This window comes from Myodes glareolus, chromosome 2 (genome assembly GCF_982192425.1).
Source record: "Myodes glareolus chromosome 2, mMyoGla1.1, whole genome shotgun sequence".
Taxonomy (NCBI): domain Eukaryota; kingdom Metazoa; phylum Chordata; class Mammalia; order Rodentia; family Cricetidae; genus Myodes; species Myodes glareolus.
Window position 1 is genome coordinate 68178190 of NC_142027.1, and position 22057 is coordinate 68200246.

Consider the following 22057-nt stretch of genomic DNA (forward strand, 5'->3'; position numbering starts at 1 on the left):
GTTTGAGGCCAGTCTGGTCTACAGAGTGAGTTCCAGGGCAGCCAGGGCAACATGGAGAAACCCTGTCTTGAAGCGGGGCGGGGGGGAGATTTGGGCCTCAGTGGAGAAAGTGTGGCTGTAATTTCTGGAAGGTAAGAGGTGCTTGCTGGGCGACCTGAAGCCAGGATAAAGTGGCTAACAGGAAACGCAGACTTGAGTAAATGATTTTTCTCTTGTTTGATATGATTCTTGCTACATAGCCCAGGGTGTTCTCCAACTCAACTCTTGATCCTCAGCCTGCCCCATAGGAGTGTGGACAATGGCTGGCTTAAATGTTTTGCTTTCTCCTGCTCCCTCCCTTGAGCCTTCCCTCTCTCTCCTCTTCCTTCTTCAATCAGTTGTATAAAATGGACTGTTTCCATTGATGGAGATTATTTATTCTCTTTTAATATGTTAAAATAAAACACTATCGATTTGCTCTTGAGTCCTTTAAATATTTGGAATTAGCCTTACGTGGTCTTAGTGCACATGGCAAGTAAACGCTGTGATTGTTAAATGTGTTGGGAATGAGTGTGCCTAGGGAACCAGAGCCGGGAGAGCACCGGAGCCTCCAGCACACCTGACATGTCTTCCAGCGCCCTCTACTGACAAAGATTAGTATTTTGCTAGGTGGCCAAAGAAACCTTTCCAGTGAGGCTAGGCCTTGCAGAAAGTACTTGGAGCTGAGAGGCGGCCCAGCGGCCAGCTGACACATGGAGGGGCTGGCTCTGTGGAGTACTGCTGTGGAAATTTTACTGCTGTGGAAACAGTTGTCAAAGTTGTTTTGTTTTTAAAAACCGGTAACTACAATTTTACTTTTAAATTTTAATTTTTTTTGAGACGGCACGCATCTCATTACATAGCCCTGGCTGGTCTGGAACTCACTATGTAGACCAAGCTGGCCTCAAGTTCAAAGAATTTAGAGTTACCTCATGAGCGCTGGGATTGAAGGTGTGTGTCACGACGCCTGGCTGAGATGCATTATTTTTTTAATCCATCAAAATAATGTATTTTTCTCCTTTAATGTGTTCATAAAGTAAAATACACTTGTGCACCTTAAGTTTGCCCATTCATTTATTCGTGTGTGTGTGTGTGTGTGTGTGTGTCTGCCACATGGATCCCCTGGAGCTGGAGTTACAGGTGATTGTGAACTGCTCAAACTTAGCCTGTTCTCAAGACCCAGGACAGGTTCCCAACCAAAAACCCAGTAAAGTGTGATTCTTAGTGACAGTAATCACAGTGCCTGAAGTTCCTCAGGAGACGTCAGTTCTAATGGAAGATGCACAGACTCTGAAGGCGGATTGCCAAGGTTCAGATTCCAGCCTCGCACTCAAGTTTCCCTGAATTCTTTAGACCCCTAGCTCTCTCAGCTAGTGCTTGTAGAGCGGGAATACAAGAATCCTTTATGGCACAGTGCAGCATAGCGGGTTCTGTGTGCCAATGTACTGACATTCAGCCTAGAACACTGGAAAGGGGGGAGGTTAAGTACAAAGGTTTGCTTTAATAAAAGCAATAGAATATAGATAATGATTAATTCTAGACCCAAGAGAAAGAAAAACCTTAGCATGTATAAGAAATTTGAAGAGACAGCACAGGAGGAGGTCCATCTGCTCTCCAGAGGGTCTGAATTCTGTTTCCAACACCTTCTTTCATTTTCTCTTGCAAAAAGTCCATCTTCAAGTAACTTTTCAAGACTGAATCTCATCTTTCTATCATTTTTGAAACTTAGGTTGGCTAGGCATCTTATCTCAGACTCTATTTTCATTGAGAATTTTCAAAACTCCCCTCCCTCCACAGGCTAGACTAGAACATACTACGTAGTCAATGATGACCTTAAACTTCTGGCTCTCCTGCCTCTTCTTTGATCATAGGTGTGGGCAACCATGTCTACTTTTATGTGGTGCTGGCTGTCAAACCCAGGGCACATACATACTAGACCAGCACCCTAGCTGAGCATATCCCTAGCCCACACTTCAGTCTTTTGGCTAATGTTCAGTGTTGTTAATAATAAACAAGACTTGATGTCATGGCCTATCATTCCGAATTTCTACCTACTCCTCTGCCACCTCAACCACCGAGACACTGAAGCCCCCCCCCCCTCGCTTTTCTCCTGGTTTTTGAGTATTGATTCACTTCTGGAAAGTTCAGGTATTTGTTTTGCAGTGCTGGGTGTCAAGCCCAAGACTACTCATGGAAGGAAAGAGCTACCCCGAGCTATACCCCAACTCTTCCTTCTACAGTCTTTCTTGTCATTTTATGTATTGTCTCATCTTATTAGTTGATAATTTCATAAAATGTATTTTGATCATACAGACGTCTCCAACTCCTCCTACCTACTTCCCTACACACCTAAACTGTCCTTAAAAAAAAAACCCTAATCAGACACAATTTGTCCTGCCCGTTATACTCTTGGATGTGTGGTGACTACCAGAGCCACACCCTCAAAAGACAGACTCTCTCTCTCCCAAAAGCTATCAACTGCCATTGGCTAAGCTAGGGTGGGACTTCTTGCCCAGCTTCACTCTGTCCTGTGATTCTGACTGACTTCAGTGGCCACCTCCACTCTCTGTCCTGGGATTCTGACTGACTTGAGTTCCACAGGTCCTGTGCATGTGTTACATGCTGTAAGCTCATAGGCGCCGCTCCTCCTATTTAGAAACTGAGCGGCTTACACACAGGAAAGTACACAAACATGGAGCGTGTAGTTTGATATAGCCATCATGTCAGCACCTCCCTCCCCATGCCCTCATCAAGTCTGTTCTGACTGGATCTCCCTAGGAAAGTTTGTTCTTGGTGTAACTGAATCACACAGTCTTGTTATGTGTAGTGGAAGTCATGTTTTTGTTTTTGTTTTTTTTGGGGGGGTTTTCAAGACAAGGTTTCTCTGTAGCTTTGGAGCCTGCCCTGGAACTATTGTAGACCAGGCTGGCCTCAAACTCACAGAGATCCTCCTGTCTCTGCCTCCCCAGTGCTAGAATTAAAGGCAAATGCGCCACCATTGCCCGGCTCAGAAGCCATGTTTTAATATTCTTTCCAAGTAGAAACTTGAGGAGAAGCTAGAGTTCTGGATGGAGAAATTTGATAAAGATACCGAAGCAAAACAGAATGAGTTGAATGCTCTCAAGGCTGCCAAGGCCACCGACCTGTCACACCTTCAAGAACTTGCAAGGACGGTAAGGAGGGTAGGGGGCCCCTGGGGAATGAGTGGGAACTAAGTTCACTGGGGAAGCCTTTGGCCAAAAGTAGAGGGAACTGTAAACCAATGGGATTCTTTGATGATGATGACAATGGCAGGATTTATTTTATTTTTTGAGTCATACCATACGCTTGCTACTGGCTACGGTAGAGCAGACTGGCCTTGGACTGTGTCCCTGCCCGTGTCCTGGGAATTCTGGGATTCCTGGCGAGCAGGGCTGGCTGGGCTGTGGCGACTGTGCTCCGTGTCCTTGTGCAGATCCGGGAGTATGAGCAGGTCATTATTGAGGACAGGATAGAGAAGGAGAAGACCAGGAAGAAGCTGGAGCAGGACGACCTGGAGCTGAAGAGCATCGTGAAGGTAGGGTGCACTGGCAGTAGGCGGGCATGGCAGGCAGACTGCAGCTCTGCAGCACACAGACAGCCTACAGACAGTTCACGGTGCTGGCTCCCGATCTGGGGAGAGGAGATCAATGGAAGCAAAGCCTCTTTCCAGCCATAACAATCTGAGGAGGGGACTCAGATATAGGGAGGTGAAACCCCCAAAAGGTGAAAGGGACAATGCAGATTAGAAAAAACACATTTAAAATGTCTTTCAGCTTAATATTTTTTTGAGAACCAACTAGGACTATGTATGTGGCCTGAGGCGCTCCTTCTCCCTTAGCCTCCTGAGCATTGGAGATTATAGATGTGAGGACTCAAGGCCTGGCTGAAACAGTAAATGTCTCATGAAAGTTCTATGTGAATTTGCAATTAGCAATGACAACATGATCAGGTCCAGATTCTGGAAAACAGTTTTAAGATTCATTTTTATTTTTAAATATGTAAATGTCTGTATGTGGGTACGTGCACATACATGATTGCAGGTACCCACAGAGGCCCAGTGGGGGCATCAGATTCCTTGGAGCTGGAGTTACAGGTGGTTGTGAATTTCCAGATGTGGGTATTGGGAAACTAACTTGTAATCTGCAAGAGCAGTAAAGCTCTTAACTGCTGGGCCATCTCTTCAGCCCCTGGAAAAATGTTTAAAGCTAAAACTGTAATGCGAAAATGGTTTGAAAAACGATGCTTGGAAGTGCATCCTTCAGGGGTCCTGGGGGAATGAACCCGAGATGCAGAGTAAGAAGCAAGTTCTGCCTGTGTAGCTCAGGCTGGCCGTGAACCTCACCGCTAAGTGCTGGAACTACAGGTGTGCACCACCACACAGGGCTGTATTCTGTTCCGTTTGTGGTACTGGGTATCAAACCCAGGGCCTCGAAGCATCTTATCACTAAGCCACAACCACAAGTCGAAAATGAGAACTTTTAAGTACTTCCAGAGACAAATATAATATTTACTCACTCATAAGTGACTTTTAGACATAAAGAAAAACCAGCCTATAATTCACAACCCCAGAAAACCCAGACAACAAAGAGGACCCTAAGAGAGACATACATGGATCTAATCTACATGGGAAGTAGAAAAAGATCTCCTGAGTAAACTGGGAGCATGGGGAGGGTAGAAGGGAAGGGGAGGGAGGGAAGGAAGGGAGGGGAGCAGAGAAAATAAAGAAGTAGTCTTTTCAGGACCCAGGTATCCAAACTCGTTCTTGGTGTTCCTGTTAGGAGAATCTGATGTATAATTAGTAAATGCTTTCCATTTGACAAGATTCAGTGTACAGTGAAGAACTAAACAAAGACTGCTCTTGTTCTCACTAGTCGATTTATGTGCTCTCAGTAGGTAAGGCTAATCTGATTTTATAATCTAGATTGTTCAGAACAGTTGCACTACACTGACAAAGACATTCAAGGGGACTTTTAGCTGCTCCCTAAAGATATGTCAACCCCTGAGACTTCTCAGTGTGTCCCTGACTGCAGGTAAGAGACATTCATTCCCCTTTCCAGCCAATGGCTGCGAGGTGTGCTGCGTCCCCAAAGGTGCCAACACGGCCTAGCACACTGCATTTCCACTCAGCCAGGAGCAACAGGGTAGCCATAGTGACATCAGCCTGGCCACTGCCATGTCTCAGAGATGTCCTTAAACACACGCGGCTGTTGGTTCTCTCTGTGGAGAAGGATCACAGTGCTGCTGGGCTCACTGAGCTGAACTGTCTTCCTTCTCTCCTCCAGCTCCAGGCCTGGTGGCGAGGAACAGTGGTCCGGAAGGAAATTGGTGGTTTCAAAATGCCCAAGAAAGAGAAAGATGACAGCAAAGATTCCAAAGGCAAGGAGAAGGAAAAACGGAGAGGCAAGAAGCGCTGAGTACCTGCTGTTCTCTCCTCTGGTCTCCAATGGACACACAGATGCCGTCACAACACTCACCTGTGGCTTGCCATCCAGGACGCCTCGGAGTTCACTAGGCCCATCACCCTACTTTTCAAACCCCGAATGGGGGTTGTAACACGGCTGTAGGGCCTCTTCAGACTGTGCACTTTGGGGAAAGAAGTGTTGAGCAGCTTTGTGAACATTCTTTCTCACGAGAAAACAGTTCATCGGCTTACAGCGATGCACTAAAAACTCCCGTGTAATATTTTATTCTGATTTTATGCCAATATTGAGGGAGAATTATCAAGGTTATTTGCTAGCAAAATATGTCTGCACACGGTAGTTAATTAATAAACTTTGGTTTGTTAAACTTATAAACTTTGCCTGTCTCACTGTTACCGGTACTGGGGGACGGCACCTAATCTGCCTCTTACATAAGCTGCTCTGGCGACTTTTCTGGGGATAGATCGGGATGGAAGTGGCCAACACAAGAGATGGATTGTGCATACACAGTCCTCTAGTGGTAGAGATGGCACATGTCCCAGAAAGCTAGCCAAGTGTCACACAACTATGTCCAACATCTGGGATATTGAGTCTTAAAGAAAGAAGATGGGTGAAAACCGGCCTGAATGGTGTCCAGCAAAGCTGGTAGAAACCGGCCCGTGTAGTGTTTTCACTCCTCCCTTAAAACCAGTGAGCCCACTGGCTCATTCTTGCTTTGACCCACCAGTAAGGAATGTCTTGGAAGGCTAGAGCTTTCAGGACAGCACAGCTGTGTCCACTGTGCCTCTGCTTCTTTCTGTGTCTATGTGTGCATGATGTGTGCTGGTGCACATGCAGAGTTCAGAGGCCAACTCTGTGGACTCTTCTCCACCTTTTTGTGGGTTCTCAAATTCAAGTTGCCAGGATCATCTTGGAACTTGCTGTGAAACCAGGCTGGCCTTGAATTTAAAGATCTGCTTGCCTCTGCCATCCTGTGTGCAGGGATTAAAGAAATGCATCACCATGCCGAGCTTGTTTCTTTAAAATAAAAATTTTAAAAAATAATTAGTGTGGGGGCTGGAGAGATGGCTCAGAGGTTAAGAGCACTGACTGCTCTTCCAGAGGTCCTGAGTTCAATTCCCAGCAACTACATGATGGTTCACAACTATAAGGGGATCTAGTGCCCTCTTCTGGCACGAAGGCATACATGCAAGCAGAACACTGTATACTTAATAAATAAAATCTTAAAAAAAAATAGTGTGTGCATGCATGTGTGTGCCACAACTCACGTGTGTGGGTTAGAGGATAGCTTTCAAGAACTGTCCCCTTCTATTTCTCTTTTGGGTCCTGGAGATTAAACTCAGTCCCCGGGCTTGGCAGTAAGCCCCTGTACCTGCTGAGTCATTTCACGGGCCCCTAACTGGTTATCTAATGTATCTTACGCTTTTCATGAATTAAAGCCTTTTTAACTTTTGAAGACTTCATGTAGCCCAAGTTGGCTTCAAACTCACTATGTAGTCTGGGCTGGCTCTGAACCTCCTACATTACAGGAGTGACCACACCTGCTTTATGCAGTGGGAATGGAACCTAGGACGTGATGCATGCTAGTAGGCACAGTACTAACTGCACTACAGCTCCAGCCTGAACTGAGCCGTCTAGTCCTACTGCCATTGCAGGTCACCTCACTACCTGTGCCTCCTTGAGAAGTGAGTGCTAACCTCAGAGGCTGGTTTAACAAGATTTGTCCCTTTGTGAGCCAGATTTGTCTTTGCTAAGGAAACCAAGTTTTAGGCTTGAACATCTGCAAGTGTTTATTACATGCTATGGCAGTGTTGGCTTTTATTTTAATATCCACATATAAGATGGCATACAGGCAACTTAAAATAACATACACAGTATCAACATATTTATACTTAGAACTTACACAAACAATATATTTACAGACATACAAATATAGGACAATGTTTACAAAACCTTTTACTAATTACATATGTGTAACACTTCAGAAGTCAAACCTGTTGTAACCACCTCGCTGCACTGTGTGTATACAAGGCTTCTAAACGAGCAGGTTTTCCTTCATTTCACAACCATCTGAGTCCTTAGACCTTCACACTCATCAGCACAGCGCACCATCGGCCGCTGCTGACGCAAGGGAGGCAGATTACAGGCCCCTTGATAGCTGCAAGGTGTACTTACAGAGCAGTTGGGAACCACCCACCGCTCTGCCCTTTCTAGTCTCTTCATCCCTCTAGCAGGTCCCTCAGACCTGCTCATTACAGGAGGAGCCTGGCCCGAGTGTTAGGCAGAGATGCCTCTGCAAGTCTGGAGACCGCTGACATTACATCTCCGTAGGTGGCGGGGCAGGGCCAGGCAGGCACTTGGTTTGTCCACTGTCAGCACTGGTAGGACAGCCATTTCCGGTCAGGGGACTATGATAAGACTTAACTTTATCTTACACTGGGGTCTCTAACAAGGTTAAATATAAAAATGTATTGTTCTCTCCAATTTAGAAACATATATATGAAGCCACAAAAGACCAACAGAAAACCTGGTTTGTTATATGATGACTCAGAACTTCAACAACCACAGCTACAACTGCAAATGTTTCCTAGTGATTAAATCTGAATTAACTTGGTAAGTACACTAAGGCCTCACATGAAAAACTGAAATATTAAAATGTCCTCCTTTCTGAGGTAGGGTCTCACTGGAGAGAGGAGCCCTGCCTCCTGTCCCTCAAAGGCTGGGGTAAAGGCAGGGGCCTCCACGCTCTGCAATGTCAGCTTACTCTCTGCAACTCTCAGAGCTGCTCCAAGTGTTGTATTATGTAATGTCTTCTGGACTCGTTTCTATTCAACATTAGAAGCTACAAGTTAGAAAGTAAGCTGAGGATTTATGCTGACTAGAAGGAAGCATAGCTACAGCGCAGCACAGCTGGTGGTGGGCAAGCCTTGCTGCTTTGTTCTGTGAGGACCCTGAAGGGCTGGGCAGGAGCCAGGTATTCTATGTTATAGTTACTGTCTCTTGAGATAAGGGCTTGCCCTAAATCCACAATGCTCCTGCCCTAGCCTCCTGAGTTGTAGGAATGTGCTGCCATACCCGGCTGCTGGTACATGCTTTTAAACTTGGATAACGTGGAAAATGTTCTAATAAACACTTCTCTGCATGAACAAGGAGAAATTATTTTGATTACTCAAAATGATTTTGTTCAAAGTCACTTTTAGAGGAAGATTTTTTTTTAGGGAAAGGACATTTTTAAAAAATATTTTTACATGTATGAATATTTTACCTTCATGTATGTATGTGTACCATGCACATGCCTGGTACCTGGATGGATGGTCATCGCAGGGTGCTGGGAATTGAACCCTGACTCTCTGCAAGAGAAGCAAGTGCTCTCAGCTGAGGCAGTTCTTCAGCCAGGCTAATGTAGCCCAGGTGACCTGTAGCTGCCTAGCATCCGACCAAATCCTGACCACCCAGCTTCCACTTCTGGAATCCAGCTCCTGTGCCTCTCTGCACCTTACTTCAGGTGGTGCCGGGGATGGAACATGGTCCAGTATCGAAGTTATTACTTTTGGATGCTGCACAGGGTAAATACTGTTCTCAAATGCAAGCCTTGGGAAGAAAAACTGTAGTTAATGACTGTAGGGGATACCCTATGAGACAGCTTTATGTAATTACTCTACTGGCCACATCAAAGACACAACAACTAACAGGTGTGCAAAACCTAGGGGAAGAAAAACCTGTGTAGTTAAGTTTAAACGAAGATGCCTACTTTGTGCTGGAGCCCAGGTCCTTCTGTGGTCTACTCACAGCTAAGGAGTAAGGCATGGGCGGTGGGTGGGGGAGGGGCTAGATGAGAGACAGGAAGCTAAGGAAGCTGGCTGTCACCTGCAAGGATTGTAACAAGTGTGGCTTTCCTTCCACTCTTTTGGTGTTGTGTCCGGTGTCCCATGAGCCAGGGAGCTGTTACTGCATCTGCCATGCCTGGTGCAGGTGCCCTGGGATCAGCACGCAGGGTTCATTGAGGCAAATGCAAATACTGTTTAGTGTGCATTACACTGTACATCTTAGAACTGTGTGTAGAGGGCGTTTAGGAAATGGCAGGGTGATGCACAGAACCACCCTCTAGAAAAAGATGGGGTGGGAGTGGGCAGGGCTGCAGAGAGGCCTGGACACTGGTTTTAAATAACCGTTATACTGTGCAAAATTGCGGGCTTCTCTATTATTTTTGTTCTCTTTGACAGAATTGTCCAAGTCATCATAACATAGCCTTTGATTTGAATGCAGTTGAAAAGTGCAGTAGGGTGGTACCCAAACCACATAACTATGTGTCTTCGCATAGTCTCTACTGCCTGAGAGCAAACTGCAACGTCTGCTGGAAATGCAGGTTCCCAGGCCACAGCCAAAACCTCTGTTGCAAATCTGGATTTCACAAATGCTCCAGGGAGAATGAAGCCCAACTGTGGAAACCAGCGAGCTGTAGACACCTGGGGAACTGGAAAGATAGCAGCACGCCTGTCTTCTGAGAGAGAAATATGCGGCTTCCAAGATCCTGTCTCTGGCATGAAAAATGAGCCTGCTCCCCACGAAGAAAGTAGAGCCAGCTTAGGCTTCCATGTTGAGTCCTCAGTAATGAACGTTCCACTTAAGAAAAATTGTGTCTTCATTAAAAACAAAAAATAGTGGAAATAATTTCCCCTAAAATGGAGAGATGAAGCAAACATTCCTGGCAGGAATCATGAAGACAGCTCTTCTGCAAACACACAGGACTGTCTGAGCAGGCGGGGCCAGCAATCGCATCCTCCTGCTCCGTGTTCTGGCTGTGTCAATACCCAGGGCCCTGGGAGTCCTCAGACAGCAGAGAGCTGGGGCGCTGGCTGCTGCTGCTGCTGCTGCTGCTGCTGCTGCTGCTTGGGTGGGGCAAGTTCCAGGAGGGCCTGGACAGTCACGGCAACCTGGCTCAACCCTTTCTCTTCTAAAATGTGCAGAGGCAAACATAATTGCTCCTAAAAGAGGACAACGTAACAAAAAACAAACAGAAAACAGGATGAACATCACAGAACTGAAAGGAACTTCTACCCCACCCCATAATAATCAAGTGAGATACGGAAAGTTCTTGGTAAACCCACCCTGCTAAAGGAGGCAGACGCAGATGGTGTCTCACACTCAGGGTCACTTTATTAACACAGTTAAAGGTCCATACAGAACGTTTGGAAAAGTGGACGACTGACAAGTGACACACATTTACACGGTGGGAAGAAGTCCACTATCTGACAAAAGATCAGGGCCGACTTACAGAGCACATCAAAATAGAAAAACAGGCCGAGTTACAGCATGGCCCATGTGGAAAGGAGCATTACAGAGGACACTCTGGGGAAGAAATCACAGACAGCAGGGACGCTTCATGGTTTTGTGATGACTCTAACTGTAGGAAGGGAGGGCCCAGGACCTGCACCATAGCTCCATTCTGAAAGCCACAACTCTCAGAGTTATATGGAAGTAAGGAACATTGCTCTACCTTGGGTAAACCTAAATTAGTTTAAAAAATCAGATTTTAAAAAATTGTGTTTTAGCTGGGTGTGTTTGTTCCTAGGACTTAGGAGGCAGAGCCAGACAGGTCTCTGTGAGTTCAAGGACAGCCAAGGTTACACCTTGAGCTCTTGGCCTTTTTTTTTTTTTTGGTTTTTCGAGACAGGGTTTCTGTGTGGCTTTGGAGCCTGTCCTGGAACTAGCTCTTGTAGACCAGGCTGGTCTCAAACTCACAGAGATCCACCTGCCTCTGCCTTCCAAGTGCTGGGATTAAAGGCGTGCGTCACCACTGCCCAGAGAGATCTTGTCTTAAAAACTGTATTTGAAAACTGGGCAGTGGTGCACACATTTAATCCCAGCACTTGGGAAGCAGAAGCAGGTGGATCTTTATGAGTTCGAGGCCAAGCTGGTCTACAGAGCAAATTTTAGGCCTGCCAAGGGTACACAGAGAAACCTTGTCTTGAAAAACAAAACAATGTAGTGAGGGGCTGCGGGCAGGCCTGCTTTTCGCCTCACCCGGCTCCTGCACGGCTAGCTTAGTCCCAGAAATAACACACAAATTGTATTCATTTAAGCACTGCCTGGCCCATTATCTCTAGAGAGTTAGTTACTGACTAACTCTCATATCTTGATATTAACCCATTTCTAATAATCTGTGTAGCACCACGAGGTGGTGGCTTACCGGAAAAGATTCAGCATGTCTGACCTGGTGGCTGGCTCCATGGCATCTGCCTCATAGCCCTCTTCCCAGCATTCTGTTCTGTTTACTCCGCCTACCTAATTTTCTGTCCTATCAAGGGGCCAAGGCAGTCTCTTTATTGACCAATGAAAATAACACAATAGACAGATAACCCTCCTCCATCAAAACAAAATCACCAAAAAAAAAAAAAAAATTGTATTTGAAAAAGTAAAGTATTGGGGCTGGAGATATAGCTCAGTGGTTAAGTGCACTGACTGCTCTTCCAGAGGACTGGGGTTCAATTCCCAGCACCCACATGGCAGCTCACAACTGTCTGAAGATCCAGTTGCAGGGGATCTGACACCTTCACACCAATGCACATAAAATAAAGTTAAATAAACCATAAAAATATTAAAAAAAGGAAAAGTAAAGTGTTTCATATTGTAAAATTCAGCAGATTAAACAAAGCTGAGGAACTATTATGTAAGCTTACTCACATCTTAATAACTGATCCATAAAAAGACTGTTCCTTTGGGCAAGAAGCTAGATACATCTACCTTGTTACTCTTGTTAAAAAAAAAAAAAGCAAATCTTAGCAGAACACTTACTGGCTTTTCTTTTTCTCATTAAAATTATTATTTTTTTTATTTTTTTGAGACAGGGTTTCTCTATGTAGTTCTGACTGTCTTGGAGCATGCTATGTAGATCAGGCCAGCCTAGAACTCAGAGATCCTTTTCTCTCTGTCGCCCAAATGCTGGGATTAAACACGTGTACCACCATACCTTGGTAGAAATTACTTTTTTGCTTTTAGTTGAGAGAAGGTCTTGCTGTATATAGCTCAGGGTGGCCTCAAGCTCAAGTTCGAGGGTGACAGGAGTGCTCCATTACATTCTGCATCACTCGAAATGTTACAAAATGGATTGCAATAAAAATACAGCAAGAGGTGGTCGGTAGGGGCACACACCTTTTAAGGGTAGATAGATCTCTGAGTTTGAGGCCAGCCTGGTCTACAGATCAAGTTCATAGAACAGCCAGGGCTACACAGAGAAGCCCTGTCTTAAAAAACTAAAATCAAACCATAACAAGCCAAAACAAAACAAAACAAAAAAACCAACCAACCAAACATTAACAACAAAAATGTTGAAGTCTGTTTCTGTGGGTGGGGATCCCTGCCATCTGCTCAGAGGTGCACAGACCGAGCACAGCGGTCTACTCACCACTCAGAGGCCGGAGCTTACAGATATATCAACTCTGCGGATGTTTCCTAGGAACTCACCACTGCTGGTCTAGACTGCGCAGCAGCCTCTGTGGTGGTTTTGTCTGTTTTTATTTTAAAGACAAGGTCTTGTTATGTAGCCAGCCTAGGCTCCTAAATGCTGGGACTGCAGGTGTGTATCAGCACACCTGGCTTTAGGCCTGACCCCGTGTATGTGTGTGTAAAAGGACAAAACTCTACAGAATTCAGACAATAATCGTGAATTCTAAGATGTCTTAAAAAGAAGACAAGTCCGCAACACACCCTGGGAGGCAGGCACTGCTGTAGAGCACCGGGTCTGTCATTACATCATTAGCAAGGACAGTTAGGAATGACCCGCTTTAGACAGAAGTACACGAGGGGAGCGGCGGCCCAGGTTGACTACAGCAGGGGATTATGTTTCTAGCAGTCTCCCTTGAGCTGCTGGTCAGTTTTGTTAATTGAGCATGGAGACACCATTGGTGAGAACTGCAATCGGAATGCTGTTCTGGGCCCCAGGTCCAGAGACAGATCTACTAAGCATTCCGAGACAGACTGCAGCTTCACTGGATGTGCAGATCAGATACAATCTCCTCAAAAGCCAACAAAATACAAGTTCACCTACAAAAATGACTCAATCATGCTAGCAGTGACACGAACTGCAAATGTCACACTCTGACAGGATTCCTGCTGTAGATCTGTCATAGGCAGCACATGTGGGAGGCAAGGCCAGGTCTCAGATGCAGGCTCTGCTCAGTGTCCACTGTCTTAAATGGATACAATAGTTCAGACAGCAATCTGGGGGACCTCCAGAATCTTTAAACTAAAAATTCAGGCCAAATTAAAACATTAAGTTTAAGTGCCCATGCCTTCTAAATGTCCAAATACTGTTTAAAAAAAAAAAAAAGGGCAAGTTAGGCCTCCTGGGCATAGAACTAAGTGACAAGGTACTCCAGATTAGAAAGGACACCAGTAGTGTCATGGTGAGCAGCTGGTGAAAAGGCTCAGACATTTGTTACTTCAAAACTGAAGTGCAGCACAGTATAAAAAGAATGGCAGAGTTCTCTGCGGCTCAGGACTGCATCAATAAAAACGCCTCAACCCCACCCCCCAATATAAGAAACAAGGCCACAGGGCAGGGGGAAGCAAATGATCTTCCTGTTAGCCATTGCTAGTGCCTACTGTGCAATGTGCTACCCCCCTGGACATAAAAGAAACGACGCACCTACTCAGGTTAGCACTCTGAAAAAAAAAAAAAAAACCACGTTTTTTCATGTGTCAGTAATTCTGTATGAGAAACAAACCTGCACCAAGCACAGAAAGGAGGTGGAAGGCACGGGCTGCACTGTCAGCTAGAGGGAAAGACCCGGTAATACAGCACACAGAGAATTAACATTAAAGCACAGTAAAATGCCACAAAACCCAGAAGCTGGACAGACAGAGAGACAATGCTGGAGTCTTCTGCATGTGCCCCGAGAGAAAGCAGGGTTTCGACAGTTCTTTTAACGCTGAGGTTTAGCTGAAGGATGTCGGAAGGGGAACAGAGATTGTCCTGTCCAAATGTGAGCAGGAAAGGAAAACAGAAAAACACAGTCAGTGGGGCAGAATGCAGACAAGTACAGAACTCAATATTCATGTCAGGCACGATCAGACACACACCCTGCGGCAGCTTAGTGTAGGGAAGGAAATGCTGAGGGACAAAGCTGTGGGCTCATCTATGCACACAGACTTTTCTACTGAGCAGCAAAATAGATGTGCTTGTTGGTGGCTAGCCATGAGCATTAAGGGACCAATGGACAGAGCTGGCTTGTGGTTCGGGGTGGTGTGAGGCTTTCTTACTGAGGGCTGCTGACCAGAGCGGGTGAGGAGGCTCACTACAGAAATCCTGTGTACTGACTTTCTCCATCAGATGAAGCCCACCATCCCTAGATCTGGCTCACTGCTACACACAGCAGAAATGCAGAGAGTTTCTAAAGTCACCATTGGTAAAGTATTAGTGGACTCAATCTGAAAATAGTCTTTAACATACACAATAATTCTAGAATATAAGATAGTAGATTCAAACACAAGTTTTTTAAAAATATAAAACATTTAATAAAAGCACAACAGAAAAAGTGAATATTCAGACACTCCCCTTTCCAGAGGCTTTCATATTCTGAGCATGAGCTGGGATGGACCCTGGGAAAGGACTCTGCTGCCCAGCCTTGTCTCAGACACTCCATATCCTACTCCACCATTTTCCAAGTGAAGGGGAACGGGGCGTGCTTTCCCACACTGCCCTCACAGCTCGTCATCCTGAGAAGGCACGACGGTGACACGTATTTTACACCTGGCACCGAGGCGGACACCCTTAACTACTAAGTTCCCTGTTTTCCAGTCTAGCGAGGGCCAGAAGGAGGCGAGAACAAAGCAAGACTGCGAATACCAGCTTGATGCTACTGATTGGTGAATTTGTTCGTTATCCTTCATTCTGTCCAGAAAAATGACTAATTTTCAAGAGAAATAGCAGCAAAACTAGAACTCATCTAAAACTGGTAGGGAAGTGGGTGGGAGGCAGAAGGGGATGGAAGAAGTGGTTTGTGTGGATGTCCACTTCCTCTTTCTGGGAAGGAGCTGCAGGTGTGTTGTGGACTCCAGGCTAACCACCTTGGAAAAAGGTCAGTTTTAAAGTGTACTTTTTCTATTTCTCTATCTGCCTTCGAATAGCTTAGCTCAGGTAGAAGGGGCAGCTGAGCTGTAATGAACACTTGTAAGCCCTGCTTGGAAAATGCTGACTTAAATGTATGCTGTAAAGCACACAGTTTTTCTATTTTGCTGACCAAGGGCAGTAGCATTCTGAGAGTTCCAGGCTCCGATATTTACACCTAAGACAAGATGGCTCTGTAGGGCCTGACAGTCAGCTCTGATGTCCAGAAAGGGTGCCGAGGAGGATCTCGGCAAGCACAGGCATGGGCAGAGTCAGCACACTCCTGCTTTCTGCACTTTCCATTTTCTGTACCAATGCATGGCACACTCCAGTGCAGTGCACAGGGTGTGGACTCGAGCAGGCAGCAGGGACGCTGATGTCAGACAGGAAACCTGAGTTTCCTAATGTGCACATATGGACATCAGGACTCTCACTGTGGAGAAAATACATGCCAGACCCCTAGAATAGGTGGTAAATGGTAAAATGGTTTCGTAAGCTTTTATAAGGTGATAGAAAAATGAAAAATTCTAGTTTGAATTTGTCCATAAGAATAAAATATGTCTTACTTGATTTTAGAAAAGGAAAAAAAAAAACCAAACCCATAACACAGCAGAAAATAACAGAATGATCTACCCAGTAATGCTGAAGAGCAGGTGTGGAATTCATGCTGGCTAATGAAGATGCAGGTGGGAACTGGCTTTTTTTTCTACTCTGGACTACGTGAAGCTGGAGTGAACGATGCTCACTGTATACATGATGCTCTGACCTCTTGGCTCTTGATCAGTTAGAGCAGGACAGTGAACTGGATAAAAAAAACATCACTAGGAAACTACAGGGATAAATGGGGCTTAACTTAGAGCAAAGCTGGCGTTTCTGATGGGCTTGGGAGCCAGTCCTGAGTTTCCGACAGTTAATCAAGCGCTGACAGAAAAGGCTGGTGTTTTCTCTCTGCTGACTAGACAAAATAAGGCTTAGAGACTGGAGATGTGGCTCAGTGGCAGAGCATGCAGGAGGCCGCAGCTTCCATCTCCAGCAAGAAAGAAGAGAAACTGCCAACCACACCACACCAAGCTGCTAATTTCTTTACACTATTGCTAAGCACAGTGTATACCCCAATTCTTCGCACTGGAAGCTGAGGTAGGAGGGAGGTCTGAGCCACAGGGCTCTAAGACCACCATCCTGAGTGTAAAGTTAGGTCAAAAAGCCTATGTCCACATCATCTAACTCCATGCAGCCCTCAAGAGTAAAGCAGTTTTAACTACTCTTCAAAAGGGTCACTAACTGGGTGGTGGTGGCAACATGCCTTGAATCCCAGCACTTAGAAGGCAGAGGAATGCAGATCTCTGCGACTCTGAGGCCAGCCTGGTCTACAGAGTGAGTTCCAGGACTGCTAGGACTGTTATACAGAGGGAAAAAAAAAAAAACACCCCCCCAAAAAAACCCCAAAACAACAACAACAACAAACAAAACAAAAGGGGGGTGTCACTGAACACTGTAAACACTTCTTATTAAATCTATCAAGTTTATCAAGTTTAACTATAGTACCATCAATGGCAAGAAATACAATAGACCAGTGTTTCAACCTTCCTAGTGCTGTGATCCTTTAATAGTTTCTCATGTTACTGTGACCCCAACCATAAAATTATTTTCATTGCTACTTCATGACTGTAATATGCTAGTGTTATGAATCACAATGCAATATCTGTGTTTTCCATGGTCGTAGGTGGCCCCTGTGAAAGGGTTGTTCAACCCCCAAAGTAGTCTCGACCCGCAAGTTAAGAACCACTGCCATAGAGGCCCATGGAAACACTGTCTCCTTAGAAGAGGGCGCGAGCTCACACGTGGTCATCACTGTGCTAACAGCCAAAGGATTGCAGCCTAGTGGAAGGATGGGTGGAAGCTGAACTAAATCTTTACCTTAGTTAACAGGACTATCGCTTGGATCACTCAGTTTGTACAGCTACACTATTTGCATATTTGATGCTAGCATCTGGGAAATTTGGGTGAGGAATACGTAAGAACTCTGTTATTATTGTAACATTTTCTGAAGTCTTAAAATTATTTAATGAATACATATATTTAAGATGTATTAAAATCAAGTATAAAAAACTGAGGCCAACAAAAGAATTCCCAATCTGAATGGTACTTGTGTGAAAATATTCTGTTATGTGTAGTTGTACATAGGTCTAACAGCTAGTGGGGATGTTTAAGAAAATAGAATAATTATTTTCAATTTATTAGTTATAATACAATTATTTAAATCAATATTTAACAGTCTCTTTAAAGGTCCTTGGAAATGAGGAAACACGAAAGAATATTGCTGGAGAGAACACTGACAGCTCTGTAATAATATTATGTTAGCAGTTCACAGCTAGTCCTGGTAAGAACAATCACACACACACACACACACACACACACACACACACACACACGTTACCTGGGGTACACCGATTTTTCTGCAAGCTTCCAGGAAGTTCTCCACATTTCGCCTGCATTTTGCCATTGTTAGTTTAGGCTGCAGTGAGACAACAAAGGAGGGAAACTGTTATCAACAAAGATCAAAAAGCACACAGCTTTAAAACCACTCTTGCTGACTGTCATGAACTTACTGCTGTACACACTGGGGCTCAGCAAACTTTCCCCTCAAAGATCAGATACTGAATGCTAATCTCCGGAGCCACAGAACCGCTGTCACTGTCCGGCTCCGCCAGCAGCATGAAAGCGGCCACAGGAGGTAATGAGTGTGGCTGCAGCTAATAAAACGCTACTTACAGAAACCGGTGCTGGCCTCTGAGAGGAGTTTGCCACCGTCCAATACCTGCGTTTGGCTTTGGTTTAGCAAGGTGAGTGCTAAGAAGATATTTTTTCATTTTCAAACAAATACACAAAAGAACATTAGAGAGAACACCAAAAAATTGTATCACCTAGTGGTTCAGTGTTCAAGCATGGCCATAATGAACAGTTCATTTCTTTTGGTCTATTACTTTTTGAGGCAATGTCTCACTACACAGCTCTGGCTGGCTTAGAACTTATTGTGTAGATCAGACAGGCCTCGAACTTACAGATATCCACCTGTCTCTGCCTTCCAAGTGCTGGGACTAAATAAATGCATGTGTTACCATGCCAAGTTCTATTTTAAAATATCATTTCAATTATATAAGTATGAGTGTTTTGTCTGCATGTTTATCTGTATATTATGTGCATGCAATGCCTGCAGAATCCAGAAGAAGGTGTTGAATCTTTGGGAATAGAGTTATGGACAGGCGCAAGCTGCCGTGTGGGTGTTGGGAATTGAACTTGGTCCTCTGCAAGAACAGCCAGTGCTTTTTATTTTTTTATTTTATTTTGTTTTTTTGAGACAGGGTTTCTGAGTAGCTTTGGAGCCTGTCCTGGAACTCACTCTATAGACCAGGCTGACCTCAAACTCAGAGATCTGCCTGTCTCTGCCTCCCAAGTGCTGGGATTAAAGGTGTGCACCACCCCCCAGCTTCAGCCAGTACTCTTAATCCCAGTCCTATCTTTTACATTCAACAGATTAGACACTTGGGAAATGAAAAAAGTCTTAACGATGGTTACAAAGCTACATTAAAATTAATGCTGGAAATTTCCTTAATTACTAATAAATGAGCTTAATTTTCTGTAAAGATCTCTAAAGACTGAAAATAAAGCGGCATTCCACACCCTCTCAAGGTTTTGTTTTTAACCTAGTTAGTTATCATGGAACACAATGTAAGAAAAATAGGATTTCATATTCTAAAATTAAGTTCAAGTATTATATATGGAAGCCAGATGTTTGCAGGGACTATGACCTACAGATTTTTAAATTAGTAAATTCATGGACACCTGTACCATCTCTAGAAAACAAAAGACTTCACTTGTAAAACCCAAGTTTTCTGAAACATGAAACACAATTCCTTGGCATAAGAAGAAACAAAATAAAAGCAGCGAAAGAAAGGATTTTAATTTTGACCAGGCAAAGATATTCATGAAAGATGAGGTAAGAATGCAGCTAGTGAGATGCACAGAAAGAAACAAGTCTCCCAGTTCAGACGGAATGACAGGACTCTGGGGTACGAGGAGGGACCTGGCCTGCTTGGCTTTCTACTGCTGCAGACACAACATAACCACAGTATCTTGGGGAGGAAAGGGTCTGTTCATTTTACAATTTACAGCCCATCATCAGGGGAAACCAAACAGGAACTCGAGGAGGATGGGAACCTGGAATTGGGGGCAGAAACAGAGAGCGTGAAAGAATTATGTTTACACTGGCTTGCTCTCTGTCTCACACAGATCACGACCACCTGCCCAGGAACAGCACTGTCTCCAGCAGGCTGAGCCGTTACATCAATCATTAATCAAGCAAACGGAGCACAGACTTGCCTACAGGCCAATGTGGTAAGGGTATTTTCTCAACTGAGGTTTCTCTTCCCAGATGACACTGAGTTGTGTCAGTACACAGAAAGACAAACCAGTGCAGCTCCCTTTCTTGCCAATGCCAAATTTTTAAATGAAGCTAAAAGGTTGGTAGAGGGGGAATGGGGGGGGGCAGAGCGGAGAATGGAACATAAACTGTGGAGTCATGATCTCCTGACAGATGGGAGCACAACAAAGGCCTGGGCTTCATCTGCTACTTCACACTGGCACTGCTCATGCCAGGACAATAAAGGAGGTGTGCACAGACACACAGTGCTGGGGCCTCCTCAGCTCAGAGAAGGGTAAGCTGGACTGACAGGCCAGGGAAAGTTGCTAGGAGGAGGAGCTCCTTGGTAAAGACCCGATTTTCACAGCAACTCTGCAAATAAAGAACATGCATGGTACAGGCAGGGAGTTCAAAGCCAGCCTTGGCTAAATGAGACAAAAACTAGCTGGGTATGGTGCCACACATTTTTTTATCTCAGCACTCAATAGGGGGAGGCAGTCGACTTCTGTGAGTTTGCAGCCAGACTGGTCTACACAACTACACAGTGAGACCCTGTCTTAAAAAACCAAACTCCCAAAGCCAACAGGACAAACTGCTTCCCTTTGGCATATCCGTCTAGGCTAGAAATTCTCTCCACATGCCAGTGGCTCTTTGTCTCACAGTGCTAGAAGCAAAGACAAGTACCATTAGCATTTTCTCTTGTGAAGTGGTCGGGACTGGTCAGGTCCCAGGTCTGACTCAGGAGAGAAGGCTAGTAAGCAGAAGTAGTCATGAGCACTGTTTTACAAAAGAGGGAAACTTATTATTTCTGAAATGTTGTTTACAGAAGGACAGACTGACATAACCTTGCTCTAGAAGAAAAAAAAATCGTGTTTCTGTGCAAAAGCAAGGATAAAAAGTTAATGTTGCTAATTAAAAACTGGTTCAAACACAATTTCCTATAGCTCATATGAAAATGAAGGACTGAGGGAAGGAGACAATGGGAGGACGGGGGAGGAGGAGGGAGAAGGGGGGAGGGAGAGAGAGAGAGAGAGAGAGAGAGCGAGAGAGCACTCAGTGCACATCCCTCCTCTGGAAATGTCAATGGAAAGGCTCATCCATCAGTGGGATGCAGGCTGGAGCCTTTCCATCCTCACTCCAGACTGCAGGACTCACAGTCTACTCTTAAGAAGCAAATCTTATAGGAATCGCTATCTCCAAAAGTTTTCCCAAAACTTCAAATGGCATGACAATTTTTGGTAGCAAAGTCTAGCCTCTTTTATTTCTGTAATGTGGTCTACACTAAATATGAGATCTGAACTGAAAAGAACACGAGATAAATACTTAGTTCTGAATGTTTAAAATGATTCAAACACTTTTTCAGGTACTGAAAACTTTATTTTTAAGGCAGGATCTGATATAGCATAGACTGACTTCAAATTTACTGTATAAACCAGGATGGCTGTGAGCACCTGATCTTCCTGCCTCAGACTCCTAAGTGCTTGGATTACAGGCACAACTCACCAGGCCCAGCTTAAAACTTTTAATGTAATGTTTATTATTATTGTGTGTATAATCACACAGTGTATGGGGCATGTGTGCTACCGCCCTCAGGGAGGTCAGAGGACAACTCTTAGAGTTGGTTCATTCCTTCCCCTTTAATGTGGGTTCCAGGGATCGAACTCTAGTAGCCAGGCTCGTGTGGCAAGTTCATGTCACCAGCCCAAAACTTGATATTTGTTTTTGTTTTTTAGACAGGGTCTCCCTATGCAGCTCTGGCTGGCCTGAACTGACTAAGCTGGCCTTGAATTCACAAGTGCTAGGATTAAAGGTGTACACTACCAGACTTAGCTCAAAAATTTTATTTTTAAAGTTTGTTTTCATTAAACATTTCATTTAAAGTATGGGACCAGAATGATAGGTTTGGTTTACAGTACCCATATGATAGCTCACAGGCACCAGGAGATCTGACACCTCCTTCTAGACTCTGCTGGAAGAGTAGTCATAGTACGAACCCATATTCAGAAATATACATAATTTAAAAAATAAAATAAATAATAGAAAAAGGAAGATGATTAAAAATGTAAAAAG

At 44.6% G+C, this 22057-nt stretch overlaps 2 protein-coding genes across 26 annotated transcripts in view; one reads left to right on the forward strand and one right to left on the reverse strand.

Moving 5' to 3' along the window:
* Positions 1–5834, forward strand: part of Drc9 (dynein regulatory complex subunit 9) — a 51215-nt gene extending 45381 nt beyond the window's left edge. For both annotated transcript variants that reach the window (XM_048454088.3, XM_048454087.3), the window contains exons 10-12: positions 3060–3191; positions 3473–3574; positions 5322–5834. In XM_048454088.3, the coding sequence (XP_048310045.1) occupies positions 3060–3191; positions 3473–3574; positions 5322–5453 (366 nt within the window). In that variant the 3' untranslated portion in view covers positions 5454–5834. The remainder of the gene's footprint in view (positions 1–3059; positions 3192–3472; positions 3575–5321) is intronic.
* A 1389-nt stretch (positions 5835–7223) lies between these two features.
* Positions 7224–22057, reverse strand: part of Lrch3 (leucine rich repeats and calponin homology domain containing 3) — a 108934-nt gene continuing 94100 nt past the window's right edge. For 20 of the 24 annotated variants that reach the window (XM_048454083.3, XM_048454081.3, XM_085685474.2 and 17 more), the window contains 2 exons: positions 18005–18082; positions 10594–14433 (listed from right to left, as the gene is read on the reverse strand). In XM_048454083.3, the coding sequence (XP_048310040.3) occupies positions 14230–14433; positions 18005–18082 (282 nt within the window). In that variant the 3' untranslated portion in view covers positions 10594–14229. Of the gene's footprint in view, positions 10445–10593; positions 14434–18004; positions 18083–22057 lie in introns of those variants that run through there. The other 4 variants (XM_048454086.3, XM_048454073.3, XM_048454078.3 and 1 more) reach the window with 1 other exon arrangement.